General features: G+C 57.1%; 3 protein-coding genes across 4 annotated transcripts in view; all 3 read right to left on the bottom strand.

Annotated features, from left to right (window-relative positions):
* The window catches only part of HOXC4 (homeobox C4), a 60959-nt gene extending 57893 nt beyond the window's left edge, over positions 1-3066 (bottom strand). For both annotated transcript variants that reach the window (XM_053226324.1, XM_053226327.1), the window contains exon 1: positions 2933-3066. The gene's annotated coding sequence lies outside the window, so the exon portion shown is untranslated. The remainder of the gene's footprint in view (positions 1-2932) is intronic.
* HOXC6 (homeobox C6) overlaps positions 1-7385 on the bottom strand; it is a 40282-nt gene extending 32897 nt beyond the window's left edge. Inside the window, exon 1 of the mRNA XM_053226330.1 lies at positions 7209-7385. The gene's annotated coding sequence lies outside the window, so the exon portion shown is untranslated. The remainder of the gene's footprint in view (positions 1-7208) is intronic.
* A 372-nt stretch (positions 7386-7757) lies between these two features.
* On the bottom strand, positions 7758-12899 carry HOXC10 (homeobox C10). The gene is made up of 2 exons (XM_015081251.3): positions 12033-12899; positions 7758-8888 (listed from the first exon to the last, which is right to left on the bottom strand). The coding sequence occupies exons 1-2, from the start codon at positions 12781-12783 to the stop codon at positions 8611-8613; spliced, it is 1029 nt and encodes a 342-aa protein (XP_014936737.2). The 5' UTR covers positions 12784-12899; the 3' UTR covers positions 7758-8610.
* Between the last annotated feature and the right edge of the window lie 145 nt (positions 12900-13044).

Here is a 13044-nt window from a genome sequence, read left to right as displayed (position 1 = left end):
CCCCAGCACCGTCAGCACCTCCCCCAGCCCTGGCGGCTGGGGACCCTGCCTGGCTCTTGGGCGGCTGCTGGCAGCAATGAGCAGAGACGCGTAGCCTTCAGCGGGCCCGGGGGCCAGACAGAGACCTAGAGGACATCAGGGGACAGAGCCTGAGAGAGACTGAGCCTGAGACATAACAACTGAAACGCGGCGCCAGGCCCATGGAGAGGAAGGAAGGAGGGAAAGAGAAGAAAACGGAGGGCTGGGATAAAAAGAAAAGGAGAGGGGAGAATTAAAGGAAAGAGGGGGGGCAAGATGAAAAGAGATGGGAGAGCAGGGAGAGGAAGGCATGCGGGGAGTGTGAGGGAGGAAGGGCGGCGATAGGCAGGCAGGACGGGGCAGGGCGCGAGCTGGGAGCAGCCGTGGCATTGTGCAGTCCGCTTGCTTGCCGGGCCTTTGCCGCGGGACCCGGCTCAGGGCGCGGCGGCCACTTCTGTCCGGACACAAAGGAGAAAGAGGCCTCCTCTCTGGCCCCTCCCGGGCGACCTGCTGGGGTGGGTACACTAGGCCTCCGGGGGATGTGGAACCCCGTCTCAGCCCAGGCAGCCACCCAGGCGGCTGGGGGCTGAGCCACGCTCTAGCCAAGGAGCTAAGAAGACATGATGAAGGAGAAGGTCTCAAGCCCTGCTCCTCCTTTTTCGTCTTTGCCAGGCGACAGGGCCCATCTGCCCCAACCTCAGGTCTCCTAGAAGAAAGGCGCCCCGAAAGACCGTCTTCCATGGGCCTCTACTATTTGGGAGAGCCCTTCAGACAGAGTGGCTGTAAGCAGATGCCCCTTTCTCTCCTACCCCCTTTGGCCACTGCCTTCTTTTCAACTCTTGAGCTGCCTGCCCACCCGGCTTGCCCACCCAGCAGAGGCGACAGCAGCGGCGCAGCCGGGATCCCAAGGCCCAGGCTCCCTGCTGCCGTCAAATTCCCCGTGAAACTGAGGGGAGATTGTCGCCTTCGTTTGAGAGCGTGAACTCAGACCCTCCCCACTCAGGCACAGACACAGCTGTGGATCAGGAAGCAGGCCTCGCCCACAGCCCCCTCCCCACCAATGCCCCGCTTTGCCTAGGCCTTGCAGAGAGCAGCAGCCGTGAGGAGGGGGCTGAAAGAGACTGGGAGTCCCTGAGTTCACCAGGCCGAGGCCCCTCGGGCTCCACAGCTGCATGTGGGCTGTACCCCCTAGTCTCTGCATTTGGAGGTGGGATGGCAGGCAGGTCAGGGCCCTGAAGCAGAACTTCAGGCTCCCCCCACACACCCCCAAAGCCAGGCCTATAGATGTGGGGCACAAAGGATGTGGGGGCACCAGTAAGGAATCGCTCGTCTTTCCAGGATCACCTACTCCTTCTGAATCTCCTGCCAGATTCCCAGACTCCCTCTTACCCCCACCACTCCCTTCAATTTTCCTCAGCACCGATGGGGCAAACCCGAGGGACTGGAGGACACTGGGAGTCCCTGTTGGGGAGGGGGGGAAACCCCAGCTTTAGCTGGCACTTCTGCATCCGCTCTGGTGCTTAGAGCTTGCCTCCGACCCCAAAAGATTACACTAGGCACAGGAGAGCCCCCTAAGGGGGAGGGGCACCTTTACTCCATCACCTCAGACCTGCACAGCTGCGACCACAACCAAGCTAGCACCACCGTGGGAAGGACAAACAGACAGACGGACAGGTTAGCGTCATCCCCTCCCCTTGCTCTGCGCCTCCCTCTCAGTGATTTAAATTCCCTCCGGTTCAATCCACACCGTCAAGTTCGGATTAAATTTAAAACAGGCTTTTCTCCCGGTCCGCAGCCGCCGCAGGCAGGGAGCCCGCTCCCCGGCTCGTCAGCACCCGCCCGCGCGGAGGAGGCCGTGCTCCATTTGCTTTCATTTTCCTTCTCCCCCTGAAATGGGCTCGTTTCACCTCTCCGCTGCCCTCTCCCCCTCCCCGCCCCCTCCCCGGTTCCCCTCTTCTTTCCCCCCTTCTCGTTCCTGGTCCCTCTTTGTTGGGAAAAACACACCCACACACAACTCCTCCTGGCTAAGGCCTGCGCTGGAAGCAGAAACTGAATTCTCCTGGCCCGCCGCGAGGAGACCGCGTCCTGCCCCCACCCCAGGTGGGTATCTGGGATCCCTACAAGCCAGGAGTCAGGCCCCTAAGCCCAGCAGGAGTGAAACCCCTAGGGCCTGTGAACGTGGCCCTCTCAACGCCACGGCCTGCATTCCCGCCGGCCCCCCGCCCGCCCTGCCGCCCCGCAGCAAACGGGGCTGTTTCCGGCTCCCCCAACCCGGTCTGGTTTCCCAGCCTGGGGAGTGGCTGAAGGAGGAGCGGCCCCAGAACCAGGGGTGCTCTCTGCCCGAAGCCCCCATGGCTCTGGGCGCCTTGTTACCTGATCTTTGTGTGATGTGTGTGTCGCAAGGAAATTTGCAGTGACTTTGGAGCCCAGACTGAGGAAGCGGAGGTGGCGAAAGGAGAGACAATACGGGCCCGAAGTACAATTAAGGGGCCAGAGCCGCTAGTCTCTCCCCCGCCCTCCCTGCCAGACTAGGAGCTGTCTGGCCTCAAACCTCAGGGCAACCCGCGAACCTGGAGCCGGAAACTCAGCCCGTGCCGGAGGGAACCAGAGGATCCGGCATCCAGAACGTTGGAGGAGAGCTCCCTTCCAACTTGGGGGCGCAGCAACCAGCCCTGCTGTGTTGCGGCGAATCCAATGAATGAAAGTGCACATTCCGACGAAAATTCCCGGTTTTTTCAGCTTTTGGAAGGAGAGCCTAGGGTCTGGGACGTCTCAGACAGACAGACAGACAGACAGGCAAACCGCATCTCCGGAGGCAGACAGACTCACAACATGAGTGTGAGCCTAAAATCAAATGCAGGTTCAACACTCCCGAGGCCTCTCTGCCAGGCCAGGCAGGCGCCGATCTCCCTACCTTCTCTCCCCTCCAGGGCGTTGGGCAGAGACCCGGAAGACTCCGTCCCTCTGGCTTGGTCCAATCCCGCCTCGGGAAGCGCCTTCGTTACCTGCTCCTCGGCTCCCCACGGCCACAGATGCAGGGCAGCCGCCTCCCGCCGGGGGAGGGAAGCCCCGGCCACCGCAGCCGCCGCCGCCGCCGCCGCTGCCCGCCCTCCTTCCCTCCCTCCCTCTTTCTCGCCCTCCCTCCCTCTCTCCCTCCCTCGCGCGCTGCCGCTCGCGGGGCCCTCCCGCGGGCAACCTGTTCTGGACCAAATCCAGGTATCTCCGAAAGAGAGAGAGAGAGAGAGAGAGAGAGAGAAGGACCTCTTACGTGGAAAAGAAAGAAAGAAAGACCCTTAACCGCGTTTATTTTCCAAGCTCTGACCACTGGCCGGCCTCTGTTCAGACGCCCTGGACACGGCCCTGTAGCAGCAGAGGTGTGCGGGGCCTGCTGCCTCGCCCACGCTGACCGCCGCGCCCCTCGCACAGCGCGCTCCACACTCTGGGCCGCCGCCCCCCGGCAGCCCAAACACCAAACAGACCTCAAGGTCCTTCCTACAGACTCAACATCCGGTCGCCCGCCTCGAGGCTGGCCTCCGCCCGCCCCGGAGCCCGCTCTGCTCCGTCTGCGGCCAAAGTCCACACACAATCCACCTTGCCCGTGCTCTCGCGCCGGGCCCGGACGCCCCTCCTGGCCGAGGCGCCAGCCGGGCCACACTCGGCCCACGGTCCTGCCCGGGACTGCAAACCTCGTCCCCTGCACGGGACCCACACAAAGCCCAGTGCCCTGACGCTCCCACCCGCAGCCCCCAGTCCCCAGCCGCTGCTGCCCTTCACCTGTTCCCGAGAAAGGCTGCGTCTCCGAGCCGGGGCAAAGCCGTGGGCCTGGGCGGAGGGTGCCGGGGGAACCGGGGAGCCAAGGTCCCAGGGAGGCTACAGAAGATCCGCCGGGCTAAACCGGAGCCCCCGTAGCCCGTGAGATTATCTCAGAGACCAAAGCTCTCCTTGGCGAGCTCTTGCCTTTTCCTCCGTCTCCCGCAAGTCTTAAACACTCACACGCCGAGAGTTCAGCTCTATAAATCCTGCTCCTCTTTCCCATATCATAATTAAAAAAAACCAGTAGGGGAGGTTTTAACTTTTATTGCGATTTCTGGAGTTGGGCTGCGGAGCATATATTAAGTTTACGCTTATGCGCTCTCGGCGGGGAGGGTCCTTTAAGAAATAAAAATCCATCTTAATATCCGCAGACGAGAGAGATAATTTTTTCCCTCCTCTTCACGCTGTTTCTTCTGAAGACTCCCTTCCAGCGAAGCGAATAAATAATCACCCTCGCCTTAGCCATAATCTACAGTCCCAGGGCCCCGGGGTGGACTCTGGCCACCAGCCTGGCCCTCACCTTGGCGGGATGAGAACTCACCCCATTTCCCAGGATTTGGGGAGGGGGACACCCCAGACTCGTGGCTCTGTGGCCACCCCCCATCAAGCCCACCAGCGCTGAAACGGAAATGGGGGCAGAGAGAGACTCCAAGAGCAAAAGTCGTTCATTGGTGAATTTCGGCCCATGAGGGACGCTCTCCCCAAGCCAGGCACTCCTGAGCACCCCGCCCCTGCCTGGGACTCCCTTCACTCCAACTGGCCCTGTGATTCTGACAGCTTGAAAACTCAGAGACTGCTAAGGGCTCCCAAACCAGGGGAGCCCCTGCCTGCCTCGCACCAGCTGGCCTTCCTCTCTGAAAACCCCCCTATTTCCCCGGGAGCCATAGAGAGATTTGAGCGTTTTCCTTCAAGGGAAGAGATTCTTTTCCCCCACAAAGGGCTGGGGGACAGACGGAAAGACAGACTAACAAATTCAGCTAGGGAGAAGAAAGGCTCTATTCCATTTTCTCCTCTAGCCTCCCTGGGGTCAAAGGAAATCTCTTTGTATGAGAAAGAAAAATACGTGAAGTATTCACGTAAAAAATAGACGTGGGATTTGAGAGAGCCTGGAGGAGCCAGAGATACAGAAACAGAGACTCACACTCATACAGGGTTAGAAATATCCCCCCAGCAGACCACTGTGAGAATATAGAACTCCAGGTATATATTTTGTTACAGGGACACAATTGTGTTCCCGTCTCCAAGTTGAGAATGTGTTAATAACCATACTATTTCCAAAGTAAGAGAACCAACAGCCTGTCCTCCTCCTTTTGGCTTTCTCTTTCCCAATCTCTCTGAGAGCAGGGGTGTATCTCCCCATTCTCCCTGACACCCCCCATTTTTTCTCTGCAGGCAGATAAGCCTTTTTGGGGAGCCTTCTCTCTAGCCACCAGGGCCAGGATTGAGGAACCAGATGGAGAAAGGAGGGGAAGAAGCTTTGCAAAGTTTCACATTGCTCAGATTCTCCTTTACTCCATTATCCTCCCCTCCTCCCCCTGGCATCAGCCAACAACCTTCCCAACAATATGGTAATGGTGGGCGCTGGCAGCCTCCGTTCACCCAGACATTTCCACACAGCGCAAAGACAAGCAGCTGCCTGACAGCCACAGACACAACAGACCCAGGCCTGTGGGCCACAGACAGCGAGACAGAGACTAGAGCCAGGTTCCTGTCCTGATGTTTCCCAGTAGGGCGTGGGGGGGGGGGGTTTCTACTTGGACTTGATGGCTTCCCTCTAACCTACTAATACCCTAAATATGCCCTTTCTCATTGGGGATGGAACTATAGAAGGGGAAGGGGAGGTGGCTGAGCTGGCACTCAGAGTTCCCCAACTCTTGGGACCTCCCCCACCCCAGTCACCCCACTTTTCTAAGGGGAAGCTCCAGCCCCAGCCAACTGGAGGCAGATTTTTGTCTTTGGAGGTGGCAGGTGAGAGAAACTGGCCCTTCCAGAGACTCCCTTCTCTTTCTGTGCTCTCCTCTCTTCTACTGAGCTGGCCCACCAGGCCACCTCTTACTCAAATTCCTGAATTTCCTTGGAATTGGCTAGACTTTCTTTGTCTGTCTCCATCAGCTGGGCCCAGGAAACAATAGCTGCAGGAAAAAACTCCTCTCCCTCACTCACAGGGATTGGGACAGGCTGAGGAGTGGACAGTATAAAACAGGGCTCTCCAGACTTGTCCTGCGGCCCCACTCACAGCTTGCCCTCATCAGTCTGTGCCCATTTGCCCTATCTGGGAGGGGGCTGTGGGGCAGTCCCACTGGGGAGGGAAGGAGCCGGGTAGGTGGGTTGGGGCCCTCGACGAAAACCGACTGATGTAACTCAGGCAGTTTCTTGTTGCCGAGTTCAAAACTCAATCCCAACAACATGAAACTACCTAAGCCACAGATCAGCTGAGCGAGCAGGGCGGGAGATTCGGCTTTGCATCTATCGGGAGGAGAAGGGAAGGGGGTTGGGGAAGGAAGAAATTCAGCCCCGTCCCCCTTTCCGCCCCCCCAACCTCCCTAAGGACTAGAGAGTAGACTTTGGGTGGCTGGGTGGGTAGGGGGTCTGACTGCCCTCATCAGCCTCTGGTCTAAGCAAATTGCTCAGGGAAACTCTGGTGAAATGGGACCTCCAGCCGCCAAACCCCCCGCCCCGCCCCCAGCACCGCAGTGGAGCTATTCCCCTGCCTCTGGCTCTGGCCCTGGGGGAGGCTGGAGGGTCCTTCCACTCTTGAGCTGGGTCCCCTGTCTTGTCCATCTGGCTCTCCTGTGCTCTCCTCCTGGAATCCCTCCGATCCTCTCCCTCTCTCAGCTCTGCTTTGCTTCCCTGCATCTATGGGTGGCCGAACCAAGGCGCCTGTGCTCCAGAGCCTCTTCCAATCAGGCCACTTGCCTGGCAAAGCCCCACGGCCAGGGAGCGTGGGGACCGAGAGCCTGAATAAGGCTCACATCCAAACCAGCAGAAAGCAGGAAACCCAAGCTTCAAGCTCCAGCCCTTTCTAGCCCACTCTCCCTCTGCTTCCCCCAGCAGATGACCAGACTGAGCAACATCTAGACCCATGTGTCGACCTCAAGGCGACCCTAAGTGCCCGTGTAGCGAAAGAAGCCAAAAACCACCAATTCACCCCTTTAACAGCCGAACCCCAAGGCAGCGGGGTCGGGGAGGGGAGGAGAGAGAGCTCCCGGCCACTGCCCTCCACTGCGAGCAGCCACAAGGCAAGCCTGGGTTCTCAGCAAGCTCAGATGCCCGAAACACCTTCCTCCCTGTTGTGCCCGCGGCACGGCCGGGCACCTGGGGACGCCGCTAGTCCCCACTCCGCCGCCAAGAGAAGAACAAGAAACCGCTTCTCTTACCTTGTCGCCGCCTCCTCCTCCTGCCTCTGCCCGAGCTTCTGCTGCTGCTGTCGAGGGGGGGGGGGTGGCTGAGCTCCTCGTCCCCCTCCGGCGGTTAAGTTTATTCCTCTCCTTGGATAGGTGGGGGGCTCTTGGGGTTCCCCCAGCAGCGGTGGGGTGTGCCTGGCCCAGCACCCCAGGCAATCAGATCCGTCTGCTCCTCAAGATTGCAGTTTGCTCTCTGCCTCTTTCCCTCCTCCAGTCACCTTTAAATGCATCTTTTACTGCAGCACCACATTATATTTGCAGATCATAAAATCCACCTCTCGCGCGCACCAAGACCGTCCTGACATTACTGTTTTATGACCTTGACTTATTGTGGTCACCTGGATAATATTTAAATCAACGTTATGGTCTCTCACTTACATTAAACCCGCCAAGAGACATTCTAGAAAGGCTCTAGGAGATGAGTCAAACACAAAACACACACATCCACACACTCAGCCTCGTTGGGGGGGGGGGGTGTTGCTAAAAAAAACATTTAAAAACAAAAAACCACCCATTTGAGGATTACGATTCTGGAAATTTATTAGGATTTTCTTCTCCATTAAGGAAGCTACATGCAAAAGATACAACATACAGAATATCTTTAAATAACACAACTCCCAGACAGGGACAGGGCGATATTTGGGAGGGGGGGGGAATTCTGTCTTTGCTTCACTATGTTCTATTTTAAATTTTTAAATTTTTTTTTGTATTCCTCTGGATGGAATTTCTGAGGTGTCAGTGGCGGGGGGATGTGGGGGTGCTGGGAGGATTGGGAGAAAAGCAGAAAGCAGTACAAATACGAGACTTCAAGCAGATTCTCAGAGCAACCAGGAGGTAAAGACACGGAGAGGGTTTGCTGGAGGCGCTGGGCGCTACGACAAACACACAAAACACTAGCCGAACTTTCCAAAACGTCTATTATCCTAAGGAGGAAATGCAGCAAGGAAGGAGCGATTCTGACTGTGCTCTGCGAGATTACAGACCTTCTCTGGTTGATTTTTTTTTCCCTCTTTTCCCCCCTATGATCGGGTGGATTCGACCTTAACTTTGCATGGAGGACAGGATGGTGTGTGTGAGTGCGTGGGTGAGTGAGGGGTTGACACACACACCAGCCACACTCCCACCCTTGTCTATGCGGGCACACCACACCCCACACCCCGGCACCCCATTTCTCATGCTTTAGGTGGATGCATCTTCGCAGCACGAACCATAGGTCCCTTGGAAGGAGAGTCTGAGGTCTTTGCCTTTTTTTGCAGGCGCGTTGCATTTATACTCAGGGAGGGAAAAAAAAAAATATACCACCAGGCACAAAGGGAGGAGGGGCGGGGAAAGGAAGGAGCGGGGAGAGGGGGGAGGGGGAGGGGAGGCCGCGCGCTCAGGTGAAATTAAAATTGGAGGTCAGTTCCCGGATCCGATTCTCTCGGTTCATTTTCTTGAGTTTCATTCTGCGATTTTGAAACCAGATTTTGACTTGTCTGTCTGTAAGGTTAATGGTCTTGCTAATCTCCAGGCGGCGCTCTCGCGTCAAATACATATTGAACAGAAATTCTTTCTCCAATTCCAGCGTCTGGTGTTTAGTATAGGGGCACCTCTTCTTCCTTCCGCTCTTTGCTGTCAGCCAATTTCCTGTGGTGTTTTCTGCCTTTATCTCCTCTGTTAAAAATAACATTATTTACATAAGTATCCCTTGAAGAGGCAAACCCTCGCTGCTGCCAGCCAGCTGTGGGGGCGGCTGAGGGAGCACAGGGGGGCTGCTTTCACCCCACAGGCCTGACTGGTGGGGTCCTCTTGGGCTCAGGGCTCTTAGAATTTCCTTGGGGTCCTGACTTACGTGGGGGGAAAGACAGACAGTTCTCGCCTCCAAAGCATTTATTAATTAAATTACCCCAATCCACCTTGACCTAGCAGATTCTGAGTACTCCCACTCTCCCTCAGCTTCCTGACCCTGGCACGCGCTCTCAACCTCACCAGGCCCTCCCTCCTCTGTGTTTCATTCCAGTTCTGGAAAAATCCAACTAGAAGGAAAAGCGCCTCCCAGGCCTCATACGGGGTTGCAGAGTCCCCCCTGCTGCCTAGAGCAATTCCCAGAGAGCTTTGACCCCTTTCAACTCAGTGGAGGGATGTTGTCGCCTTAGGCTCTGTGGCCAGAGGCCACCGCAGCTGTCCCTGCACCAGACCCCCAGCCCTTGTTCCCACCTGAAGTGCCACAGAGCAACTCTGCCCCTTTCAATCTCCTGTTGCCAGCTCTTCCTCTCCTGGCCATTTCCCCCAGGTATGAGTAGCTGAAGCAGGGTTGCTGGTGCAGGCAGCAGAGGTCAGGGGCAACAGCCCTGGGGCGTGCTGAGGGGTCCTCAGACAACTGCCCTAGCCATGGGACCTAAGGTCAAGGGAGAGAGATATCCTGAGGAAATGCAGCCTCCTGGAAATCTCCACCTAGTCTACAGAGATATGTATGCCTGTACGTACATGTGTATTCCTGTAGAGATGCACACTGTCACACATATGTACACACATAAGCACACACGTGTCTATTTATATAAGGAGACGCTATAGACATAGTGTGTGTTTCTCATTATCTTATTGACAACTTCTCTCCTTGGTACACATGTTGGCTGGAATGGACCAGCCTTGCTCCTCAAGCAGCAGAAGAGACCTTGGCCATCTTTTCTAGGGAAAAAAAACCCAGAGTCCAGACACTCAAGAAGGGCACCCAGCAAAGGACTCTGATGGCTCTGTGCTCTATCTCCCCGCTTTGCCAAATGAAACTGCCAGATTCCTCGCTCTTATCTTCCTGGGGAGCGGGACGGGGCCCTGGGGGAATCAAGAGGCACACACACAGACACAAAAGCAAACTTGAGGCTATAGTTTAAGACATTTGAATGTCCTTAATTCCGCTCCGGCCTCTGCACCTGCAGCCTCTTGCCAAATTGTTTCAAGGCTCTCCGCATCTAACTCTGTCCTATTTATTTTCTTATTGGGGTTGTTGGGTTTAGGGGGGAAGGGAGAAATTACAAATGAGGAAGTCTGGCCAAAAGCCCTCTTGGCTGTGGCCTGGTTGAGACACCATATGGGGGAGGGTGGTGAAAGCAAGAAAAGCAGAGGCAAAGTGCAGAGTTAGAGGGATTAGTTGGGGTGGAGGGGCTTAGATTGTTGTGGACAGGGGAGGAGAGGAAGGGTTGCCTACCCCAACGGGGGCAGTCCCAGTTAGGAGGTAGACTTGTTAACCTTGACTTTGCTTTTGGTGGGGGGTTAGAAGGCAGGTTTTCCCATCCTAAAATCGTGTCCCAACAAAGCTCAGAGCCTGGGGAGGGGGCACAAAATTAAACTTTCACGCTGCACATGTGCCACAGGGAAGCCTCCGTGGGTGTGTGTACCTCACTCCTGCAGCCTCATGAACACACCCGTGCTCATCCTCTGGCTGAGGAGACACCCAAGAGGGCAAAGCTCTACCCTTGCCCGCCAAAACAGTGTGTGTGCGTGTGTGCGTGTTTGAGAGGGAGCGGGCATGCGTGAGTGTGCGCGAAGCCTGAGAGAGGCGTGTGTGTGAGTGTGACACAGGTCGCCGCCAGGCATGCGTGTGCGCCGCATCCATATACAAAGCGCCACAAGATCCAGGCCGCCCCCAGTCTGCTCAGCTCTCTCTCAGTATTCCATCTCCCTCTACACCCAAAGAGCCCCAGCCTCCAGTAGCCAGTGCCATGGGAAACAGGTTTATTCCTCTCCTCCCAGTTGGGCCTTTTCTGATGTTTTTTGTTTCAACTTTTCAGGGAAAGTCGGTCCCCTCAGGCTCCCTCCGCTGCTCCCATTTCCCCCACATTCTTTCTCCAGGTGTCAGAGAAAGGTCCTGGAGGCCCCCAGTTCCTGCAGCAGAAATGAATCTTGAACCCTGAGCTTGAACTCTGGATAGGCTTTCTCTCTCCAACCCAAATCACGATGAAATCCAACTAAAGCAACATTCCCTTTCAGGAGAAGACCGCTTGCCACGCACACAGAAATTTTCCAACCACTCATTTGTAAGCTGCTTTTGGAAGACAACGAAAAAAAAATTTTTTTTTGAAATTTAAGTAGAGAAAGAAAAAGGAAAAAAAAATTAACAGGGGAGACAAAAAAGAACTTACAACATCCCAAATGCCCTGTTCCAACGCCATCCCCAAGCCAGGCGTTTGGGGAGGGAGGGAGGGACGTGGCGGTCAGCCCTTCACCTCCACCTCTTTCTGCCCCAGCCGCGCTGCCTGAGGCCCCCCCAGCTGAGCCCAAACCGCAGAAGCCCAAACCACAAGCACAAATCAGACTCACAAACAACAAATCGCGCTTCGAAGGAAACAATTTTCAACTGGGAAAACGCAAGAAAGCGAAATCCCCCTTCTCCTAAGCCTTCCCTAGTCCCTGGCCCAAGATCGCCATTTTAAGCTTTTTGCCAGCTTCTGACCCGTATGGGGGACATCAGCCCCCCCAGTCACCACCGCAAAGCAAGCAAACCGAAGCCAGCACGCGCCCGGGAGCCGTCATCAGCCCTGGGCAGCACAAGGCGCCTGCAGGCTGCCCGCGGTGCGCACCACTCCCGGGTCTCGGCGCCCACGGCCGCTGCCGGCCCGGCCCCTCCACTCTGCCGCTTACCTTCCTTAGCCAAATGACGCGCCACCAGCCTGGCGCTCAGCAGACACGAGTCGCAAGCCGGGATCACATTCCCGGGACCGTCCAGGGCCTCCTCGGCCCAACCCTCCCCTTGCCCCCGCCCCAGCCACGAAGACCAAGTGCCCGAGCGTCCCAGCCGGGCCGCGGCCCAGGCGGCCTTACCTTTCGCTTCGTTATCCGAGGTGTCTGGGCTGGAGTCCGCGGTTTTGGCCCGCTCCTTTTCGCTCTCCAAGGGGCTGCCTTTTGGGCCCGCCAGGCTCTGCTCGGTCTTGATCTCATTGGGGCTAGGGGTCTGGCTGTCGGACTTGGGGGTCTCAGGGAAACTCACTTTGCCCCCGAGCTGGGGCGACTCCAGATGTTCGGCGCGCGGGTTGAGACTGGCCCGCTGCTCAAAAGGGGCTTCGAAGTCGTTGGCCCCGGCACAGTGGGGCGGCTTGTCCAGCGCGGAGTAGCTCGGGCTGGCGCGGTAGTAGCTGGGCACGGGTACCTCGTGCTCCCCGAGGCAGGACTCCTGCAGGGGGTGGGAGTAGAGAGCTGCCTCGGGGCCACTTTTCGCCCGCTTCTCTGCGCTGTACATGCAGCAGACATTCTCCTCCTTGACACTAGGTGGGTAGGAGCAGGAGGACAGCGGCCTGCCAACAGGTTGTTCCAGGCGGTAGGTGGCTTTGGGGTCGCCCCAGGAGTCCAGCTGCGAGAGGTAGGACGGGTAGGTGTTGAGGGCGAGGTTGGGGCTGCTGCCCTCGTCCCTCTTGGAGAGCGAGGGCGCGAGCCCGCAGCCCCTCATCACCCCGCAGTTGAAGTCACTCCCAGATTGCATATACATGCCTGCGCTCCGGCTATAGCGCTCTCCTCCGCCGGGCGCAGCCAAGGGCTCAGCGTACGAGTTCGGAGTTACATTGCGAGGGCATGTCATTTTCAGAGAGAGGGGTTTTTAAGGAGCAATACTACAGCGGAGGAGCTGACATCTTTTTTTTTCCCCATCCGGGAGGGGGGGCGGTTGGAGGGGCGGGAGGGAAAAGAAGGGGAGGGGGGGGAAATATCAGCTCCATAATTATCCGCGCATTCAGTCCTCACCATGTGACGGCTAGACCAATGGGATTTGAAAATGGCCTTGATGATTCAGACGGCCGTGACGTCAGCGGGGTCAAGTTGTCGGCAGGCGGAGCGCGCAGCG

Source organism: Acinonyx jubatus, chromosome B4 (assembly GCF_027475565.1).
Source record: "Acinonyx jubatus isolate Ajub_Pintada_27869175 chromosome B4, VMU_Ajub_asm_v1.0, whole genome shotgun sequence".
Lineage (NCBI taxonomy): Eukaryota > Metazoa > Chordata > Mammalia > Carnivora > Felidae > Acinonyx > Acinonyx jubatus.
The sequence above is the reverse complement of the archived record's forward strand: the minus strand, read 5'-3'. Positions and strand labels throughout refer to the sequence as shown.